At 46.7% G+C, this 22380-nt stretch overlaps 7 protein-coding genes across 7 annotated transcripts; 4 read left to right on the forward strand and 3 right to left on the reverse strand.

Annotated features, from left to right (window-relative positions):
* Positions 1–145: 145 nt before the first annotated feature.
* Positions 146–526, reverse strand: V1508DRAFT_43252 (uncharacterized protein). Its single transcript, XM_066941953.1, has one exon. It carries the CDS (start codon positions 425–427, stop codon positions 164–166), a length of 264 nt encoding a protein of 87 aa, XP_066792528.1. The 5' UTR covers positions 428–526; the 3' UTR covers positions 146–163.
* Positions 527–4595: 4069 nt separating this feature from the next.
* Positions 4596–6308, forward strand: V1508DRAFT_427497 (uncharacterized protein). The gene has a single exon (XM_066941684.1). The coding sequence runs from the start codon at positions 4704–4706 to the stop codon at positions 5841–5843; it is 1140 nt and encodes a 379-aa protein (XP_066792529.1). The 5' UTR covers positions 4596–4703; the 3' UTR covers positions 5844–6308.
* Positions 6309–7051: 743 nt separating this feature from the next.
* Positions 7052–8302, forward strand: V1508DRAFT_43328 (NADP-dependent oxidoreductase domain-containing protein). The gene is made up of 2 exons (XM_066941975.1): positions 7052–7225; positions 7278–8302. Exons 1-2 carry the CDS (start codon positions 7162–7164, stop codon positions 8228–8230), a joined length of 1017 nt encoding a protein of 338 aa, XP_066792530.1. The 5' UTR covers positions 7052–7161; the 3' UTR covers positions 8231–8302.
* A 627-nt stretch (positions 8303–8929) lies between these two features.
* Positions 8930–10768, reverse strand: V1508DRAFT_427500 (Alpha/Beta hydrolase protein). The gene is made up of 2 exons (XM_066941685.1): positions 10295–10768; positions 8930–10202 (listed from the first exon to the last, which is right to left on the reverse strand). Exons 1-2 carry the CDS (start codon positions 10466–10468, stop codon positions 9372–9374), a joined length of 1005 nt encoding a protein of 334 aa, XP_066792531.1. The 5' UTR covers positions 10469–10768; the 3' UTR covers positions 8930–9371.
* Positions 10769–12827: 2059 nt separating this feature from the next.
* On the forward strand, positions 12828–15288 carry V1508DRAFT_427507 (uncharacterized protein). The gene is made up of 3 exons (XM_066941686.1): positions 12828–13377; positions 13426–13804; positions 13987–15288. Exons 1-3 carry the CDS (start codon positions 13053–13055, stop codon positions 14786–14788), a joined length of 1506 nt encoding a protein of 501 aa, XP_066792532.1. The 5' UTR covers positions 12828–13052; the 3' UTR covers positions 14789–15288.
* Positions 15289–15469: 181 nt separating this feature from the next.
* Positions 15470–16424, forward strand: V1508DRAFT_400686 (uncharacterized protein; the record flags this gene model as incomplete). Its single annotated transcript, XM_066938360.1, has 3 exons — positions 15470–15905; positions 15956–16305; positions 16359–16424. 3 exons carry the CDS (start codon positions 15470–15472, stop codon positions 16422–16424), a joined length of 852 nt encoding a protein of 283 aa, XP_066792533.1.
* Positions 16425–18954: 2530 nt separating this feature from the next.
* On the reverse strand, positions 18955–20802 carry V1508DRAFT_427515 (major facilitator superfamily domain-containing protein). The gene is made up of 2 exons (XM_066941687.1): positions 20728–20802; positions 18955–20675 (listed from the first exon to the last, which is right to left on the reverse strand). The coding sequence occupies exons 1-2, from the start codon at positions 20780–20782 to the stop codon at positions 19399–19401; spliced, it is 1332 nt and encodes a 443-aa protein (XP_066792534.1). The 5' UTR covers positions 20783–20802; the 3' UTR covers positions 18955–19398.
* Positions 20803–22380: the final 1578 nt, after the last annotated feature.

Below are 22380 nucleotides of genomic sequence, written 5' to 3' on the forward strand. Positions count from 1 at the left end.
AACCCAACGAAGGATATTCCTTTCCAGCAGTTGCTGGTGCGTCAGTTTTTCTCTATCTTTATCGCCCCAAAGACCAAGAAGGGTGGATCTATGTTGTTCTTCACTGGCTCGGAGGGTTAAGCATTAGGGCCCTCGATCGAATGCTTTCGCTGCAAATGATTCGTCATGGCAGGGCGATATCGTCCGAGGACATTGCAACAATTGAAGAATCAGCACCAGGTTGCCTAGTCGACTGCGAGACGGAATCCGAAGGTAAAACATCGACGTCGCTAATGTCAATCAAAGAATCGAGTTCTCTTTGACCGAATATGGGGTTAGCTGATGGCCCAGGAGTTGGACTCTTGGACAGCTGATCTACCGGTAAAACTTCACTATCGTAGCCGTCATTGAGGGCGAAATAGTTTTTGCGATACCCTCTGGTTTCCATTTAACTATGAGGGTCAATAAGCGCTGGATAGTTCGTACACAAATCTATACAAGAATTGAGAGCTGGTAGAAAATTCGGGTCCTGAGGGTTAGATATAGGTTTTCTCCTCGCTAAACTAGCCTTTAATAGGAAATGCTTTAACTTAATATTTAATTAGTATCACGTGATTAGCGCCGATATTCGATTGAATACGAATATTCGAGCCGATATTATTCGACCTAAACCTTATTTGTCGAATACGAATATCGAATTTTATTCGAATGCCTTTGAAAGAGTCGAATATCGAGTACGAATATTGGGAAAACCTGCCGATATTCGTATTCGAAACAGCCCTATTTCTGTACAATTGGGAACAAAAATAATGCAGGATCTTGAGCTGGGAGAAAATCTGGTTGATCGAAATTCTGTGGCGTTGAAATCTACGGGAAGGCACCCAATGACAACCGCCATACTAATGAGCCGCAGTCGACCAAAAGTGTCACGGCATGCTGCACGGACATTGCTTCACCATACCAACGAGGCATTTTGATATTCATTGACAATAATTTTACCCTGCCGGTCCAAAGATATCATCAATTTGTGTTGTAAGTAGGTACATTCGCGACTAAACTTTTTGCACCATTACCACCGACCCAAGTGGCCGAGCTCGAATTCATCTAAGTACCCTTACCCTTCGCAAGCGGTTCAATGACCAGATGGAGACAAGCTACGACATCCTCGTAGGGGTTCCCTTTTTCACGAGTTCGATGGAGAATTACGCCTTCTGTCGCAACAAGCTACTCCTCCACGGCTTCCAGAAGCTCGTGCTTCCACTCGTGGATCCGCCAACTGCATCCTATTACCAAATGCCCGTGCTTATGTTCTCTTGAAAGGCGAACCCTTCGCGCTAAAGACAGCACGGATCATGTCTAGGTGGCTCTGGTTCGGTCCAACAACGACGAAGTCCCTGAGGGCATCAACATCCCTACTGCTCTGCCGCCCGAAAATCGCAAACGCCTACTTCACCTACTTTCTCAGGCCACTATGAGTTCAATGTAATGCTTTTTGGCTTGACGAACGCCCCTGCGACATTGAATGAGACTTTTAACTCGTCGACTTCGTTCTCGTCTACGCAGACGACATCCTCATATTTTCCAAGACTGCTGCGGCCACACCACCGCCACTTGGCTATGGTTCTCGAACGCCTCCAGACACAACCTGGCCGCGAAGCCTAGCAAGCGTGAGTTTGTAACAACGTCCTGCAAATATCTCGGGCATGTTATATCCGCCGACGGAATACGCCCCCGAGACAGGCTTGTGGAATCGGTACGTAATTTTCCTGTGCCTACCACAGTTCAGGAGTTACAGTTTTGTTTCTACGGCTCTGCAATTACTGCAGACGCTTCATAGCTAATTAAGACGCTCACCTCACCGGTGACACCGCTGGCGCTAAGTTGAAACCGCTTATTTGGACCGATATCCTACAACGCGAATTCAAACAGGCGAAGCAGCTTCTCACTTCCTGCTCCTGTCCGTGGGATCCCCGATCCTCGCAGTCATTCTCCATAACTGCGGATGTTTCAGATCATGCCATCGGGGCCGTCCTTTCGCAAGACGATCACCCTGTCGCCGTCGAGTCCAAGAAGTTGGACAAACACCAGCGGCTATATCCCATCCATCATCTGGAGTTGCTCGCCATTGTGCACGGCGTCACCCGTTGCCGTTCCTGTGGGGTCAAGAGTTCGACTGTTATACAGATCAACGCTCACTGGTGCACTTTTTTACCCCACCTAATTTGAACCAGCGTCAACTGGCAGCAGACCCTCGCGGATTATCACATCGATGTCTACTACACAAAAGGGACCGAGAATGTCGTGGCAGATGCCCTCTCGTGTGTTGAGGTGCATCTTGTTACTGTTGATTTAGATCTGGCCGTAATCCGGCACGGATATAGCCAAGAACCATGATGCACAGTACTGGACGAGTTACGCCACCCAACAGACGCTGCCCTGTCCGAAAGATACGCTCTCATAGACGACCTCCTCTACTTCTCGGCTTCTGCGACCTAAGTAGGCGGCTCTGTGTCACAGACAGGGGTGTGCAGAGCATTCTAATGGCTCGCAATCATGCCCATATCACAGCTGGACACTGTGGTCTCGAGGCGACGATAAGAACGTAGGTATTATTGGCCAAAAATATACCTTGATATTTCTAAATATTGGTTCTTGTGACTCATGTCAAAGACATAGATTCCCAGGCAATTAGCAGCAGGCTTACTTAAGACTCTCCCAATTCCCAGCCGTCCATGGGAATCTGTCGGCATCGATTTCTGGACAGATTTTCCCGTCACCAACCGCGGTCACAATCGCATCATCGTCGTCGCCGACCGCCTTACCAAATGGCACACTTTGTGCCAATCGCCACAACACATTCGATGCGCACGACATTGCCCGAGTCACGTACTTGCTCAGTTTATTGTTTCCGATCGTGACCCATTGCTCACGAGTCGTTCCTGGACCGCACTTGAGAAGCTGGACCATCCAACCCATGATGTCCACCGCTGAACACCCTCAGAGGGGTGGCCAGATGAGCGAATGGTTCAGTTCGTCTAGCAACTGATCCTACTGAACCTGAACAATGATCAACGTTTTCTTTGGGATGAGTTTTTTTGCCTCTACTTGAATTTGCCTATAATGACTCTTTGCAGAGTACAATCGGGATGACTCCGTTTGAAGCTAACTATGGGTACCACCCTAAAGGCCTCGATCGGACAACTTTTGGTTACCTTCCCGCAGCTGCATCGTTCTCCGAGGAACTCGAGAGTCTCTGGCTCCGTGCCAAAGACTCGATGCACGAAGGCTACCACCGACAAAAGAATCACGCTGAACCCGTTGCGACATTGGACAAATCACCGTTAGACCTGTCAGAAATGGCTATATATGTCACAATTCAGTATCCGGCTCCAAATAGTTACGGGAGAACTGAGATCAGTATCAGCTCGATTATTGGATTAATGCCAGTCTGGCAACAACCGCAGCACTTTGAAGAAAATACAAACATAAATGCGAATATAGTTAAAATATCTTTAAAAATAAAATAAGGATGCATTATTGTGTCCCACACATCCAATAGTCATGCTGACTGTATTCGTTCGGGTAGATCAGATATTGTGCCGGGAAGGTGTTAGTACTTTTCTGCTACTTGTATATAAATGAGAAAATGTGACGCTCGATGGACAAGAAGAGGTGTTGGTGGAACTCGCAAGATAGTCGTTAGGACTTGTTGCGTTCCAAAAGGTATTCAGGGGCTATTTATGTACACGCTCAATGCCTACAATAGACGATACCCAACAAAGTAGATACATCGATTGCTCCATCTGTTTTCTTGCGCATCATTTTTTCTCTAATTTTAAGGGTAAGTTCCTGATCTAACGTAGCCCCCGACTTTCCGGCGCTGGCTTCGGCATTCACAGTATCGAAACGAACAAGGAATGAATCCATCACCTGTTAGAACCATGCGACAAAGGCACTGTCAAGCGTCGACCTAAGGCGGGCGAGGCTCTCACAGCATGCGCGACATATAAACACTACGGAGCTTGACTCGTAGACTCCCTCGAGTGTGACTTTCAATTCTGGTGGCCTCTGCGCTCTGAGCCATCGTCAAGTAGGTCGTGGAGCTCATAGTATATTGGTATTGCAAGGCTGATCTGAGATTGCGCGCACAGGCCATCATCGAGCATTCAGAAGGTTGAATTCCACCGAGTGTCGACGTCATCATATTCGATGAACTTATCTGGCAGATCGACAATTTGCAAATTTCATTCCATTTCTGCTTTCGTTGAGGGCTTCGATCAATCCACAGAGCAAGGATCCGAAGTCTTGCTAATGCTCCTCTAGTTGTAAAACGTCATGGCTTGTTGTTTGACGAGCGTGGGAACGGAGGAAGGTCGTCTGTCCGACAACGTCTCACTGTGTGGCGGCGCAGAGGGGGGTGAATTTATTGTCCATTGTGATACACTTGCAGGGAGACTAACTAAAAAATAGCTGTACTGCTGGAATCACAGAATAAATCGACAGCTTATACCTCGACGTCACGTTGCTCTGGCTAGAGCATTTCCATTTTGCATAGCCTGTAAGACTTAATGTTTTCGGTCGGTGTCGGTTGTACGCAGCTTGGCCCTTATAAACGAGAGAGCCCACATGTGAGTGAGGTCCCAGGTTAAGGGTTATGCATTCACATCAAATTACTGCTTTGTCGAATCGATCATTCATCCTTTCCATTATTATCTCCCTTTTGCATGTCTGTTTTGCTTCAGTTTCACCACGGGCCAATGTCGCAGATTCTGAGACCCGTAGGGAGCTTATCATCCTTGTATCCATGGGTTTCCGGCCCATTCATTGTTGGCGCCCCAATGCGCGTAATATCGGGTCCTGCGCTCGCAGTCGCGATCTCCGGCGCAGGTGGGCTTGGCTTCATCGGACCGGGAGTCAAAACCCAAGATGTTGTTCCAGACCTTGAAGAGGCTGCAAAGATGGTCGAGAAAGCTCGTGGGTCGTCATCTTCAGTGTTTCATTTTCTGCCACCGGCATATAGCCTTCTCCCAGTAGGTGTCGGTTTTCAACTGTGGAGTGATGACGCCGACATTGCTACTTCTGCCATCCAGAAATATAAGCCCTGTGCCGCCTGGCTGTATGCACCACGACATGGTCAGAAGGACTTTGACCTCTGGTCACGGAAGATCCGCAACGGGTCGCCCGAAACGAAAATTTGGATCCAGATCGGCACCGTAGCAGAGGTCAAGGAGGTCTTGCAGAGCTCCGAACGGCCAGATGTCATTGTTGTTCAGGGTACAGAGGCGGGAGGGCACGGTCGCGCTAAGGATGGTATTGGTCTGATTACTCTCTTACCTGAGGTGGCCGACGTTGTGAAAGGGGTTAGGATCCCTCTGTTTGCCGCTGGAGGAATAGCTGACGGCCGGGGTGCAGCAGCAGCGCTATGCTTGGGAGCATCTGGTATAGTCATGGGCACTCGCTTCTTGGCCGCAACGGAGGCCCGAATCAGCGGAGGTTATCAGCAGGAGATCGTACGCGCGAGCGACGGTGCGAAGAACACAACTCGGACCGTACTCTACAATCGACTTCGTGGAACAACTGGCTGGCCAGAGCACTACAGTCCACGAACAATAATCAACAAAACTTGGATCGATCACCAGGCTGGGACGCCGTTTGATGAATTGCAAAAACTTCATGACGAGGCTGTGAAGGCCGGTGATAGTGGCTGGGGCCCTAAGGGTAGACTTGCGACCTACGCCGGAGCTTCGATTGGATTGATCCATGATATCAAAGATGCTTCAGTAATCGTTCGTGATATTCGGGACGATGTGCTAGAGAGGTGCATGGATTTGAAGACTACAATCTCTGGGAATAACACTTGGTAATAGGGAAGCGCTCTAGAGTTTTTTCAATATTGTCATACTCTGAGGTATCATGGCAACAAGTGAACCGGACAAGACGAGAATGAGTAAACTTGCAAGAGGTGAATATGGACCCATCAGTTTATATACTGCGTCTCCCAATGTCACATGAAGAGAACCTATATGGCCGCACAAGCTAAAGCTTCACATAGCAACATCGGCTGTATTGAGAAAGACGCGCTTCCTGATGAAGTTGTACAGGCGCTGGACACAAGCGTGGCAGCATGTACGATGTGCTGTACCAAGACACTTCCATTAAGAGTGCCTTAACTGATGGTTGATTTATTTTTTGCTTTACTCACTGGTTCATCTGCGTTATTAGTAATGAATTATCTAAACTCGCGGTATACATAAAGTATTGAAGAATCTACGACTACAAGTTATAAAGCTTTTTCTGCCTTTCCTCCATTATTGCTTCGCAATTGCGCTATAACCCGTCTATGCTGGGTTATATATATTTAGCCCCACTTAAGTCCTAGCTTCGCCGATCTTTTATCAAACTGATGGAAATGTTGAAGGAAAGCTTACTCGTACATGACGGGTGAATTTTGCGGATCTCAGAGTAAAAAGTGCCCTAATAAATCGAGTATATCTCGGCATCTTTTCATTTTCATTTACAAAAAAAAATAATAATTGTTGTTTTAATGGTAAATCTATCAACTGATTTATTATTTTACGAGGATATCGATGGGATGGTGTGTTGTGATGGTGTGTAGTGGAGTGATAAAAGTGGGCGGTTCTGTCCCGCACTATACTCAGATATTTGTCGGCCATATTATAATCGTGCTCGTACAGCAACGGCTTAAGTATACTCAGCCTCCGTCGATATGCGTTCGTGCGGCTGAGCCATATGCCTCCCGGCTCGTTCCGTTGCGTTTCGCTTTACAGATGGTATTACGTGTATGGACTCGCCGGTTAGATGCAATACGGTTACCAGAAACACCGGCAAAGATCTCACATGCCGATAGATTTATCTGTCACACCGAGCCACAGCTCCTAAAGTGGTACTTACCAGGTCGATGTTTCGGCCGATGCAATTCAGGTTTTCGGCCGACGAATTGATATGCCAGATCGAAATCCGAACTCACGACTGAGCAGCCTGGTGACCGTAGACATCAGTTTTAGGGTCCGATTGGTCAATTCCGTGATGTATATCTTCGAGAGAGCATATAAATACGTGGCGAAAAGCGCATCGGAATTTCCTTACCGACACAACAACCGCCACCTCAAGACAAGTAGCGTTAACACGGAACATAATTAGGATATTTTATTATCAGTCAATATGTCTTCAGCAGCGAAAACAAAACTGAATATCGTTTTTGGAGCCATGACAATTGGCAAGCCAGGTTTGTCACTATTATCGCCCCGCGCTCTCCTAGCATTGCTCATTACATAAAGGCGTTGAACAAACACGTGTACACGACCTCAGAGATGCAGCTGCGTTACTCGATACATTCCAACAGTATGGCCACAGCGAAGTTGACACTGCCCGAGTCTACGGCCAAGGATCTTCCGAAGAATACCTAGGTGAACTGAAGTGGCAGGACCGGAAGCTTGTCATGGAAACGAAGTATTACCCGACTGCCGGTCGCGGCCTGCCTGGACCGCCCACTTCACATTCAGCAGCGGATCTTCGCAAGTATCTACTCGCATCTCTTACAGCCCTCAAAACCGACAAAATAGATATGTGGTACCTCCACGCTCCTGACCGCACAACGCCTTACGAAGAAACATTCCGTGCCGTCAATGAGCTACATAAAGAAGGCTACTTCAATCGTTTCGGGATTAGCAACTATATGGCTTGGGAAGTTTCATACATCAACGACATGTGTATCCAGAATGGCTGGATCCGTCCTGCGGTGTATCAAGGTGTATACAATGCCATCCATAGAACCGTGGAATCCGAGCTCTTTCCCTGTCTGCGGTACTATGGGATGGCGTTCTACGCTTTCAATCCCCTTGCAGGCGGCTATCTCACCTCCAGATACCATCGTGATGAGCAAAATTCAATCATTGAACAAGGTTCGCGCTTCGACCCTGAAACCAGGCAAGGTAAGCTCTATCGGACCCGCTACTGGAACGATAATATGTTCGACGCCCTGGATATTATCAGGGCTGCAGCGGAGAAATATGGGTTGACTGAGACTGAATGTGCGCTGAGATGGTTGATGCATCATTCAGTGATGAAGCGGGAGCTTGGTGACGCAGTTATTATTGGTGCAAGCAGTACGAAGCATTTGGAGGAAAACCTGTTGGATTTGGAAAAGGGACCTTTACCAGGTGAAGTATTGGAGGCGTTGGATAAGGCGTGGGGGAAGACGAAGGGGGTTGTTTTGAATTATTTTCAGTGATGCACTCGCATGTTGTTGCTAATTGAGCGGGTATTTCTGTCGACAGACAACATTTTATCTTGCCAATAGCATTGGTGCCTGGTGGAGACGACCGGAGTGAGATGGATTACGAACTACTTGTGTAAATGTGTAGAACATTCTAGCCTACGATCGTAGATTGTGGAATTCTGGCAATGCGTAACGATGACGCAATGGGATATTCATGGCATGGCTAGAAGGCTCCAGAAGGCAAAGTCTTGGTATATATAGAAGCCAAGGAGCATGTAGTTTATATGAGTGTTTGCTGTTGTGTACTTGTGTAGTCCTCAAGTCGTTCAAGCGTAACCTATATGATGCGAAATATAGGAAGCAAGTAATGACATATTTTAGACTATTTTCAGTAGAGAACTCCGCAGGACTCCTACGTTCTCATAAGTGGTCCTTTAGCTCGATCCTGCCTGAGCCCCCGGATGTGCACCACTCGCAATCAAAATTGATGAAGGACGCACTGTAATATACGGTGTGGGCCTTTGGCGCTAACACTCTTCTAACTTAACACTTCTTTTTTCCAGCATTTCTCTTCGTCATCATTGTCATAGTCAAGTGCTCTGGTCTACGTGCTTACAGCGAGTTGTCATTCTCTCAAAACAAGGCATTATCCAATTGTTAAGTTAGCATTTGGGATCATATTACTACAAATGTGGGACAAAAAATTTTCCGTTCTGATTATCAAACTACTAGATACGTCGCCGACATCATCAAGGTTCGTATCGTCGCCGATATTTGTATTGCCAACAGCCCCTAATTATTCATAATGACTTAGCTCATAGCTAATACGCCAACGTATATAACGTAATTACATAACTAATGACAATCTCTCGTATCTACCCACGGCCAGTGAACTACTTTGAACTCAGCTTACATTTGCGATTTGTGCGACAGCCAAAAATGTCAGGGTCAATGGTTAGACACAGAACAATAGACGCTGAGGCGGCATAACCGAACCCAGTATTGCGTTATTATTATATTAGTAGTGTTTAATCGCTTGCGGATCCACTACACGCCACTTAAATCTTCATTGAAATCGCATTCGTTTACTGCATACTCGCATCTTATGGTGCTTAAGCGGTTGTCGCAGCAGTGCTAGAGACTACTCACTGTTTCACCCCAACCAAAAATCTACCACACCCATCAGACCATCCCTTAGCCATTCATCGTCCAAGTTTGCCTCTGCATCGTGTCCATGCTCGCCAGCTTGCAAACTTAGCGTCACATTCCCTGCACTACCTTGCATTGAATCTCGAATTCCTCTCACAAACTTCTCAGACCCGTCAGCAGGCACAACGCTATCTTGCGTTCCATGATTTATGAACAGCCCACCTGGTGGCAGTTTGTCCTCATTATTTTCAATTTTTTTCAAAGGGAGCAACTTCTTGCGGTCCGCTTCTGAAGTGGCCCCACGCTGTAAAAGTTCCAGGAATTTTCCCTGCTGAAGTATCGCAAACATCAACGGAATCCGGTCAGGTGGGGTTGCAGAAGTTATCACAGCCCCAGGTTCGATTTTGGCGACGTGATCTGTCACAGTATTGTCAGGAAACTGGGGCGTGCCTAGAATATTCTTTTCATATTTGGCGGAAAAATGAGGTGCCTCGATATCGAGCATAGGATATGAAGCGGTGGCCGATCGAATCTCGTCTGGATGGGACAAAGCAAGCTGGATGCTAAGGTAACCACCAGCGGATTCGCCAGCCGTGAGAATTCTATCCAAGTCTACCTCTACGGCGTTAGAAGGTTGACAGTGCTTGGACAGGAGGTCCGTGAATGCTGATGAGTGGAGCCACCCCCAGAAATCTTCGACATCGTCAAGGATGTCGAGGCCCGTGGCTTCGGGAAGGAGGCGGTAGTTCGGTGAAACTATAATGGCGGAATGCTTATAGGCAAGGTCAAGGAGCCAGCCGGAAAACCAGTCAGGGAAAAGAGAGTCGCCGAGGACCTGGGAGCTGTTAGTCGAATCTCTTTCCTCTGGGAATCTTCTCTACACAGTTGCAGGTACCATGAACTGACGAAGAGAGACCGAGCACTTACAAGACAACCACCGTGGAAACGAGTGATAACAGGCCGCTTCCCATCCGATAGTTTTTTCGGTACCAGGACATCAACGCGAATGTCGTAGTCTCCAACCTTCTTATAATATCCATGGATGATGGTGAACTTTGAGAACTTTTTGTCCTCAACTAGGGTAGCGAGAGAATCCGACATGATATTTAAATTGAGAGGTGGGTGGATGCCTTGAATATGGTGTAATCCAATGCAAGCGACGAAATGCCGACGCAAGCTAGCAGGACAGAGCAGACCGCTGGTGTTTTATGCGGTCCTGCAAAGTCACGGAGAGTGGCGGTTGATATCTGCTCCGTCTCAATCCTTAATTCGGGGACAGCATAATGCGGGTTCTGAATATGACGGAGAATCGGTCACGGGGGAACTGAGACGCCTAGTGGACATATAGGAAGTCGATCCTACAATCACCATTGCTGACAAGTGTCCATACCTAGAGCCCGTATGACGTGTGCGCAAGGGGATGTGAAATTAGAATTTGAATTTTGAAAAAAACCTGGCAGCGATCACGCTTACCTGACTAGGCAACTGTTGCGAACCACCCGGCGTCGAAGTTACCCTAGCATGGTTTGGTGAAGTTTTCTCGACGCCGTTTCCGGTGCGGCTTTGGCAGGCACAAGGGTGCGTGAGGTCATTGCAGTCCGTTTTTCCTAGGTAACCGTGTGGCGCTCAGATCATCCTCGGAACAGTTACCCCTACGGGAATGGACGCGGAGTTGATGTAACTCCACCAGTGTTCCCCGTTCTGTGTATGACTGGGGCACTTGATAGGTGGGACGTTTAGGCTTAAAATGTAAAATATTTTTGAGGACTTCGAAGAACAGTCCTGCTATTTGACCATTGTACTTAAAACAATAACGCAAGAATCAGAAATAGAAATCTGCGGTGCAGTCAAGGTGCGAACCGGGCGTATCTGTGCCAGGCACATATCGAACCTCCTCATCCATATACATCAGTTTCTGTCCCATAGTGGCAACTGTTGCCGAGTAATCAAAGCTCAGATCCCTTGCCCTGTTCAGAAATTCTTTGTAAGTTGAGCTTACAAACAACGGCTGTGATTACGAGAGCAACATCAGTCAGCAACAATCAGGTCGAAGGTTGAGTAAAGCCTATTGACGGGAAATATTGGAAAACCTTGAGGAAACCAATTTTTCGACATTACAAAGAGTACGCTAGTAGCTCGCCAGAAAGTGGCCGTACCGCGAGAGTCTAACAAAGACATTATGTTGAATAATATGACTCTATTAAAGCACACAACAGCGAACGAACACAACCCCGTAGCCTATGATCCTTGCCAATTCGCACCAATCAAGTAGCCGCACCATCGCACTAATTTCCCGCCTTCGGTGTTTACTTAATGCCTCATTCGCTGCTCTCGGAGATTCAACTTCCGCCTTTAATAATGCAACTTGATGCCCTTTCGCCCCTTTCGCCAACTGGTCAGCAAATCGAGACTGGCAAGCTATTCTTCTTCGCAAATTACATCGACTAAATATATGTTCACCTGTAGCACCCATTCAAATGCCACCTCTGCATGTTGTCTCGCTTATTATATAGTGAAGGTGATTCTGTATGGGCGGCGGTCTTATTGTACGTAAGCATCATTAACATTAAGCAGCAATTTCTGATATTACATGATGGGTAAACGGACAGCCCGATCGCCTCTCGGTGGGTTACGATTAAATCAATCTGTTACAGCCAAAAAATACAGCCAAAAAAACTTCTCTTGATATTGGATATCGTCATCATTGCAGATTGTTCGTGTAGCACAACATTACGAGATACTGTTGGGATAGCCTTAACAGCAACGGACGAGACTCTTCGTCCAGTCGATTATGACTTAAAGCCGGCTTCTCCTGTTGGTGAGGTTTATTGTAGGATATGTCGGTGTGTAGCGGGTGCTGATCCTTGCAACAGGCGTAATGACACTTGCCGTTGTCACATGCAGAAAGCGGCACAGAGGACCGATTTTTTCGGAGCGAATATGAGAGAGAGAGAGGGAAAGTGAGTGATAACTGAGCTTGTCAACAAACAGGATGCTAATATTGGTGATTGGACAACTTTCGTGGCTGCTCACCTCTTCCCGCTCGCTCATGGCGAATACTTTGGCAATCAAGGATTTCCTCGGTGGCCACGGGAGACAAGTGACACTGAGACCCTGTGTCAAAAATGGACTACTTATGCAATCCAATGTCCATCAATTGTTTGACGGTTTCATGGACAACCATAGATTGAAGCCCAGTCGTTCACGTACCCAGAGAGGTTTTATATGACAAATCTGGATGTGAATGAAGACGGTCGTTGCATGAGGACGGATAAATAGACAACGAATGATAATGGGCCCTGGCTGAGAGTAAGAATATCGTGACCAGTATGGGAGAACTCAAGACAGTGGCAGAATGTCATGTCAACAAAACAAATTCCACACTTTTTTGTAATTCATAAGGGTTAGGGTATACACTTAGTTCGGAGCCGCCACTTATAACATACAATGCAACGTCGGCGCTAAAGCCCTCTATTGCCGCGCTATATAGATTTAGGCATCTCGCATCCAATAGTTCTCGTCCTGGACGGGAAGCGCCATTTTGGGAAGCCAAACTCAACGCTTTCTATTGCCGACATTTTCAGCGCAGATGGTATATAGGGGGCCGTCACGAGGGTGTCTACCATGCCGCGCAAAAAAGATCCGAGTAAGCCTAATGTCTCAATTGTTTATCAAAATCTGATGAATGGCCACACAGTGTGACGTACTACCAGGAGGATGTACCAACTGCGCGAAAGTCAATTGCCCATGCCCATGCCCTGGCTATCGAAATCGAAATGACTTGATATTCCGAAATGAGACAGAGAATGTCATGAGGAAGGTCGAGGCTAGGGCTGCCAAATCTACTTCCAGAGTCAACCGGCCCGATACTCAAGGGAAATTTCACTCTGCTGACCTATTTCGGAACGGCAGCTCGCCGTTGAGCTTGGTTGGTTCTGATTTTGATCCCTTCCTCACCTTGCCACTGGTGCCAAGCTCCAGCATAGACGTCAGATTAGCTTTAGCCCACGGTAAGCCCTTCATACTCTCATTGGTGACAGTGGCTGACGTTGAAGCAGCAATGCTAGCCATGCAAATGGCCGGCTTCTCACGCTTGTGGATCAACACTCTGATAAATCATCCGGTCACTGCCCAGAGTGTGATCTGTACTGCAGCAATAAACATGCACAGAAGCAGTAGCCCAAATATGGATGATTCAGCGTTGACGGTGATCAGGACAGCTGCCCTTTCGACACTGAAAGGTCAGTTAGAGGATCCAGTCTTGCAGGCTGCCGATGAGACCATTATGGCGGTACTTCAGTTACTGACCGCGGCAATGTTTACTGGCGATAGCGACACCCTTGAGGTGCATGCTAGAGGTATAGAGAAGATGGTTCAAGTAAGAGGCGGATTGGCGCGTCTTGGGCTCGGAGGCGAAGTGGCGTTCGTCGTAACAGGGTTAGTACAGTATTTCTCCACTCTATGCGGCTCTAAATGCAGGTGTCCATCCGATGTATGTTATTCAACACTTTCCGCCGGCATCATTCGATGTGGGCATCTAGTCAATGCTTTGAGACCGAGGCAGGATTCTTCAAGAAAGTATACAGCTGAGACATACCGGAACCGCTCACGTTTTTTAGGGAGGTCCTCCTTTACTGCATCTGGTCCCAGTGTCAGCCACCTTCGGCTTATCTGGGATTCGCAAACTCCTATATGACGAATGTGCTTTTGGACGATGCTCCGATCGCCGAGTCTCCGTTGTATTTTCCCTATGGCAAATATACTACTATTTCACGGGTCGCACATGGACTCACGCTTGAGATTCTGTGTGATATGCGAGACTTGACAGAAACGTTCTTCAAGGTCACTTACGAGAATGGAGATCGAAGCAGGGTCTTTCCACAGCAGACAGAAGGGGCTCCGGATTCTTTTCATGGGACATCTCACGCAGATTATCATACCTGGGCCGCTAAGATTTATGATCGTGCGTTGTTTCGGCCCTCAGCAGCCGCAGCTGGGATCACAATCAGTAATGATTGGACATACGAATGCATTCGTCTGACAGCCATCATTTACACCACCGCACTGGTTTACCGAATTCCGTTTTCGGTTGCAGGTACCATTTCAACAGACGAGACTAACTTGGTGCACTCTCTTGTCGATGCCATTAAGAAGGCCGACGACGGCAACTGGGCTACTCTGCCTGGGTGCTTGCTGTGGGTCATTCTTGTTGGTAGTGCGGCGTCAGGAATGCTTACACGCGAAGCGCAAGGTCGAATAGCCGATCACAGTCTCTTAAGCTCGTTCATGTTCATGCTACATCGAACCATGTTGATTGCAAAGCGCAGGCATGAGGAGGCTTTTATGGCGGCATTGTTAGCGATGCTAGGAATCCAGAGGCATTTAGCGGCTCCAAATACCGTTGCCTCTTCCGAGCAGTAATCCAGGGTGACTCGCTGCTCTACCGATGCGGTCTTTGAGGTTGGCCAGTGCGGTGCTCCCGTCTCAACATCCTTCCAGAAGTCTTCGTATTATTACAATATCTTAGTCTGAACGTAATCCTTGATCTAAAGTTGTAGAATTGGGTGGCAACCACAGAATACGAACATTGGGAGGTGGAGGGATGTAACTATGGTCAAAGGCAAAACACGAGAGCTTGAATCGATTTCAAATACAAGTTAAAAACACATATAGGATGTTTTTCATGTTATAACTCTCACAACCGACAATATTGTGTTTCTTGATATTCATCAGCACATAGTCAGCAGCAAGTACTCCTACCTGCGACCACAATATTCAACAAATGTGCATGCATTTGATCCAGTTATATTTTTAAACTTCCATGGCATTGACTGATAATAGCAATGATTAAAGCTTCCAAACATTTTCCGGTTGTTCGATAGAAATTGATATTTACAATTCTATTAATTAATAGTATTATGGTAATCTGATCAATCAGGCTCCATTTTTCACAATGTGAACCTGGTTTAATGTTTATCTTGTTTCCTAGCTAGTAGACAGGTTTTTTTTCAGCCACATGTAGATTTAGTTCCGCCACATATCGCGTGTCACTTCACTCAATCATACAATTTCACCAACAGACACTACCTAATTTTAATCCTCATGGATCTCAAGTCAGTCCTCATCACTGGTTGTAGCGACGGCGGCATCGGCTCCGCTCTGGTCCATGCATTCCAGAGTAGAGGTCTTCACGTCTTCGCCACCGCTAGAACGCTTTCCAAGATGTCACACCTTGCACAGCTCCCCAACGTCACCCTTATCACTCTCGACGTCACCAAATTCTCCAGCATTGCCTCAGCCGTCGAAATCGTCACGAGTAAGACCGGAGGAACTCTGGACTACCTCGTGAATAACTCTGGAGTTGGCTATGTTATGCCGACGTTGGACGTGGACATCGAATTGGCCAAAGGACTGTTTGACGTTAACGTGTGGGGCGTACTGGCAGTGACCCAAGCGTTCGCACCGCTTGTAATTGCCGCCAACGGCAGCATTGTTATTGTCAGCTCTGCAGGGGGATGCCTTTATCCGCCATGGCTAAGTGAGTTAATGATCATTCCTAGATAGTTTGGGAGTGATTAACGAGAACAGGTGTTTATACAGCGTCCAAAGCAGCTCTTACGACGCTTAGCGAGACACTGCGCTTGGAGATGGCGCCTTTCGGCGTCAAGGTCTTGACTGTTGTTACAGGGACAGTGGATTCTAATTTCTTTGTCAATACGCCCGAGTACAAGCTACCGTCGACCTCGCGATACATGCCTGTAGAGAAAAGCATCGCAGCCAGGGCACGGGGCAAGGACATTCAGCCGGGGATGAATACGGAAAAATATGCAGACAGTGTGGTAAACGATGCCTTGCGAGGTGTCAATGGCAAGGTTTGGAGGGGTAAATTGGCGTCAATTGTGCGATACGCATCGACATACTTGCCAACTTTTGTTCTCGTGAGTGCGGTCTTATTTGAGACAATTTTCAATTGCTGCTGATATGCGAGTAGGATTGGTTACTATTGAGAGAAACTGGATTGGACACCTTCCGCACAACAGGAGCGCAAAAGGTCTAAGAGTGCCGCATGGAGTAAGGTGCGGCACAGGGCGGCACAGGTGAAAGTGATGAAAGGGGCGAAAATGTGCGCTATCGAGCAAGCCTAACTTATTAAGAGCTTCTTTTCATGGTCAACGCGATTGTGTGTGAAAATGCTCCTACGCTACTATTGTTAAGACAATGTTAGACTAATTACGTTTTGTGTAAATATTATTCTGATACCATAGAAGGTGAGGGAATATCCAGATCCGATAAGCCAATTGCCGACAATTTACTGGTTTCGTGCAAGATTTCGACATATAAATTGAAGTCAATTGATCTATATACTTGCCGACATTTGTTCTCGTTAGCGAGTCTTCTTTGAGTTAATCTCCGATTGCTGCTGACATTGAGACTAGGATTGGTTAATGCTGAAACAAGCTGGCTTGGACACATTCCCATCGGGAGGATTAAAGGTCTAGAGTTCAAATATTACGATGTGCTGAAGATAATATTGATCAACTGTTGCATCAAAGGCATTAAGGCACAAAACAACAAGCAAATGAAATGTGGAGGCATAAACCGCAAAACGAACGACGCAATCCACAAAACTCAGGAATGACACACTGTTCAGGCGTGCTCCTGAGACCTATATACACCCTGCAGCGGCATCAACATCCGCATCATCTCTTCCTGCAGTGAGTGTCTTCTCACTCCCAGCAGGTCAATTTCTTCAGAGGCAGGGATTGCCAAGAAATCTCGAGCAGCAGCTGCCATCTGAGGGAAATCTCGTTTATTGACCCTCCACCACTGGAATAACCAATTCGGATCATCCATGGCCTCTGTGTCGACGCTTTTTCGAGGACTATCGAAATAGCGGTCGACTTGGCTTCTACAGCCATGAAATTTATTAGGGGCATACCCCTGAGCACGTGATTAGATTTGAATATTCGGCGAATAACGAAATTAGGAATATCACTGATCAGGATTTGCGAATAAAGTAGCGAATATTATTTGCAGCGGTTGGTACTTGCGAAGAACGAATACCAATAATGCCGATTACAGCGGATATTACAAAATTGTCTAGGCACTGGCTTGTCCTACAAAAATTCGCAAATTAAAATGACAATTCAGCTTTGAGGTCCAAGGTTAAATAACACATGTACACAAGAACTCATATTTCTCAATAGCTGTAGAAATATTAGTAACGTTGCCACATGCCAATCCCGCTGTAGCATCGCAAGACAATGAGCTCTTACAAGGAATTAGCAAATGCCGCAAAGAAACGAATCACGTTCGGAGCAGCCTTCTTAAGGCTTGGCTATAAAAGGAAAGCTTGTTAGTGCTTGCTCCGATCCTGGAACGACTAGAAGTCTAGGTACGCTCGCAATATACATGGTTCTTTGTCTGAAACGTTGGCCAAGACTGAGGTCTTAAGGAAACAGAAACAATCAAGTTCTAATAAACAGTAGAGGCTCTCAAGGACTATTTTTCGAAGAAGACCTTTGTCAGGTGGCAAGAAGTTAGTTATCATTCTTTACCGATTTTTAACAGGGGATATTATTTGTTTAGAAAAGAGCAATTGTCGTGCGATGCCCGGATGAGTTTGCTATTACTTCTGTGGCTGCAGACGTCAACTGTCGACTTCAGTATAAACAAAGGAATTAATGCCTTAATGCTTCTTACGCAAATGGTCAGCAAATATTTCATCGCCCCCTTATGTCTTAAAAGTAAATCGAATTCTAAGTCACAGTTTCTCCAGGCCGTTGACCCTCGATCGCACTCCTGAGCAACGTTGCATGTACCAACGTCTGCCTCGACCTCTCCGTTTGCTTTTATAAGGGCGGCTCGTCTATGCAGCGCGAGATTGTTTAGTGATCTACTCAACCCTCAGGATAAACTACTTAAAGTCTGATGTGGCTCATGTATGATTTTTCGCGTTCCTGCTTTAAGAGTTTCTCATTCGCAATCCCCCATCCGGGATATATGCAGCATCCGCACCCATCTTTCAATCGAGACTATGTCGGATACAAATCCGCCAATCCGTCCCAATTACCTAGGTAATTAACCTATTTAGGAATGGTCTATTCACATAAGATAGGGAGGAAGGCACCATAGACCTTTATCTACAGCAAACTTCTTACTGCCTCTATCGTCTGCAATTCCCCTTATTTCATATCCTGTCTATTGAATGTCCTATATCTTTATCATCCACGATCAGAACTAGTAGAAAACTCATCCAAGCTTTCATCGGATGTAGAGTTTCGGGAAGGGAAATTGGAAGGGTACAAGGTTGCCTGGATCTCTCTCAGATCTCGTAGTGAATATTCGAAATATATATCCAGTTATCCAAAGACAATTCTTTGTCACTCAACGCATCAAAAGATGGAGGATCGTATGAGTTAATTGCTGATGTTGATGGACAGCACGCAGGAATAGTTATGTAGAAATATTTCGAACGTCTTCCGCCAGGTTTCTATTTCATATAATATTGTCATCTTTGTTGTCTTCGACTAATGATGCTCACATTGCAGTGATTTCGTAAAATGCTCGTATGCACGACAGATATCGAACCACCTTCCCACATCTTTGTCTGAGCCATTCATAACATTCATTATCCGCCACATCCGCCAAATCCTCCAATTGGCCAACTTACAAGGTCCTGTTGCGGAACGTAACTTATTGAACATCAATTATCATCGCATCATTCTTCTGGTCAAATGACTTCGCCACCGTAGGCCACCGTCGTCTTTCACTGGAGACCAATGATTCAGCATTACCATTTGCGCTAGCCTTAGCGAATACGTATAACAAGCACGTCGCTCTGCTGACGGGGTCCCCGCAGATGGCTGGAAACGCTTCAATGCTCGTCTTCATTAGCGCTTTTGGTTCAACAGTTTCTGAACGTGTTGAAGCCTGTATATTAACTAGAGTAGAATACATATTTCTTTATAATGTTAGGGGTCTAAGAGTGTTGAGTAGTCTCCCAAAAATCATACATAAAAGAGACACAGTCATGATAAAGCATGAACCTCAACGACAGCATCATTCTTCTCCTTGCTGGAGAATGACGCGCTGCTAACTGCAACTTCTTTGGATATCTCATCCAGGCCAGCCGCCGCGACAATAATCATGTCGGTTTCGACTTGGTGAATTCCAAGACGCTTGTCTCTTCGCTCGAGATACACGGGGATGGGAATCATGATGAGCTCGACGACGGAGATACACACAGACCAGACGTAGCCGCCGAAGAAACGGGGCTGGTCCTTCGTCTGGAATGCGGTAAGCGGAATAACAAGGGCAAAAATACAGTAGCCCATGCTAACGAATGCAATAGCGATAGAACGAACTTCCAAATCGTATGCGAGACTCTCAGCAACCCAGGCAATGACGAGGTTAATGGGACCGTTGCAAAAACCGAGCGCGATAAAGGCGAAGAACATGGCGCCATTGGGAACATGATAAACAAGGAGGATGACGTTACACACCAAGACGACCACACCGGCCAAAAGGAGAGAATCCCAACGGTTGCCACGCCAGTCAGAGTAGAAAGCGAAGAACATAGCCGACACGATCGAAATGGCGTACGAGATAGTGCTCAGATTGTTAACCATATTTATGTCCGAAACTGTTTGCGAAGGGTACGCAACATCATTGAGCCAAAGCAAATACGGAGTCGTCGAAGGATAAGGGGTTTGCCACAAGAGATTGGCCAAGACGAAGAAGACCCACGTGGGCCAAGCCTTGAAGACACGCTTCAAGACACCCCAGCTGAGACCCTGCGAAGGGGCAAAGCCATCTTCTAGTAGACGCTTCTGGGCGAGCTCTTTTTCGGCCGCAGTCAGCCAGCGGGATCTGCACTTTCCGGGAACATTAGGGAAGAACACAATACCAATGAAAGAGATTGGGACGGTAATAACGGTGCAGATGATAAATAGCCAGCGCCAGCCCTGAAGACCTCCTACACCGTCCAGAGTAAGACAAGCGTTCTGGAGGTAACCCGTGAACATAGCGCCAAGAGGGTAAGTGTTGTAGAAGATGGCATTACGCTTTCCGAGTTCCTGCTTGCGGTACCAACTGTTGATAATATGCACATTTCCAATCCAGCAAGGGGTCGATGTGACGCCGACAAAAAACCGCATGATCATGAGCTGATTGTAGTCCTTAACGAACGCGGTGCCGAGAGTGAACATACCCCACATGATCTCAAAGGCAGGAATATAGTACTCAGCGGGAACGACCGTGAGAATCGCGTTGGAAGGAATCTGGAAGGCAATGGTACCGACCCAGTCTTCAACCATCGTCAGCATTCCGCAAAAAATACTTGTCACAAGCGTACATACAGATAGCATTGAGGTAACTCAGGCGGTTGCCGTAGAGCTCGAGATCATCTTGCATACCAGACACATACGCGTTATCTACTTGATGTTAGAATGAGCTCAGCAGTCAAGGAGCCGAAGGCATACAGATAGCATTGATGTCTAAGTTACAGGCCCATGTGGAAAAACAGGCAAACACCAAGATGAGCAAGTCGATCTTGTGGACAAGAACGCGCTCCTCACGGGAGTAGTGCTTGGGGAACCAGCCGATCCATTCGGCAAATGGATTCATGAAATAGTCAAACGCCATCTCAAATTTTGGCACTGTTTATTGTCAATTTTGCTGAAAGTCAATAAAAATGGGCCACCAAAGTGAGTAGAAGAGAGGGGACAGTGAGCGAGCTTGGCTTTCTTATATGTCGGGGCGACTCGTCACGACCTAAACGCAATTTTGGTTTGATACCCGTATAGCGGGCGCCGACGAGACGAGTCACCGAGGACAAGAGGCTTAGTCGGCAGGCACGAGTGTCGGCCTGGTGGCCGGGGCGTTGGCATGGGTACGAATCTTTGTGCGATCACGACATAGCGCTACACAGTCCATTATCAGGACTCTGGACTCGAAACTGCGACTCGGCGACCGTGGCAATATCAAATTGTGCATATCGACAGGGTCCAAGCGATAACGAACCGGGAAGTTGGTGCGAGCTAACGCCAGTTGTACCTGGCCCACAGCACCAGAGCAACGCGCATCGGCCAATGCGCGTTGCTCTGGTACGCACAGGCAGAAGATTAAAGTTAACCTTATATATAGTCTCGCAGGTGTGACAACATCGGCCAGTCATTTGATGCATAGCTAGCTATTCGCGGAATTTTTCTGACCGCGTAATGCTCGATTTATGCTCATGTTGTATAATGTATTATTCATCGTGCTAACGTGCTGTTGCAGCCAGGAAAACATGAACAAGCAATCAGTTCTGAGGGAAATGAACACGAGCCATGAGCGGTGTTCCGATCGGCAAGGCAGAGTTCTGGACTATGCTTGGCTGCGCAATCGTCTATCTGGTGGTAAGTGCAAAATTGCGGCCCGGGGCTGCATCAGAAACCTTGACCCACAGTGGTAGAGGTCCGATTTCGATATCTAGTTATCGTATGCATGTGTAATCAATGCACATATTTTTTTATTTAATTATTGAGCAAACTTGATGCATCAATCCGAGAGTATGTGCCGATAAGTATCTCGACAGATTTATTTCTTACGGTACGATGGACACCAAGAATCCAATTTAATTAATTGGTACTCTTGTCCGTCTTAAAATTTCCCTCAATACTAGCAGCAGTAATGATTCTGTATAGTCAATATTCCGCTGCGATTGTGTTCTATTTACAGTAAGCATGTTGTGTTGTCTTCCGGTGACAATGGGATCCAACTGCGGCGTTTGGCCCGTGCAGTTTACAATGGATTCCCGCTGAAAGCCGGCTAACCACCAGTCAGATAGCGTGAGAGAGCAATTTAAAGTTATGTCTTATCAGGACTCCGCATGCAAGATACTGCCGCAGTGCTCGCGTACATACTTGTATTGATAAAAATCACCAAATTCGTACCTGAGCCATCACGACTACTATACAGAAGTTATTGTAGTATTTGCTGGCAAAATGGCAAGATTTAGCGAACTTAAA

The sequence above is a fragment of the Lipomyces doorenjongii genome (assembly GCF_038497915.1).
Source record: "Lipomyces doorenjongii strain NRRL Y-27504 unplaced genomic scaffold V1508scaffold_122, whole genome shotgun sequence".
NCBI lineage: Eukaryota > Fungi > Ascomycota > Lipomycetes > Lipomycetales > Lipomycetaceae > Lipomyces > Lipomyces doorenjongii.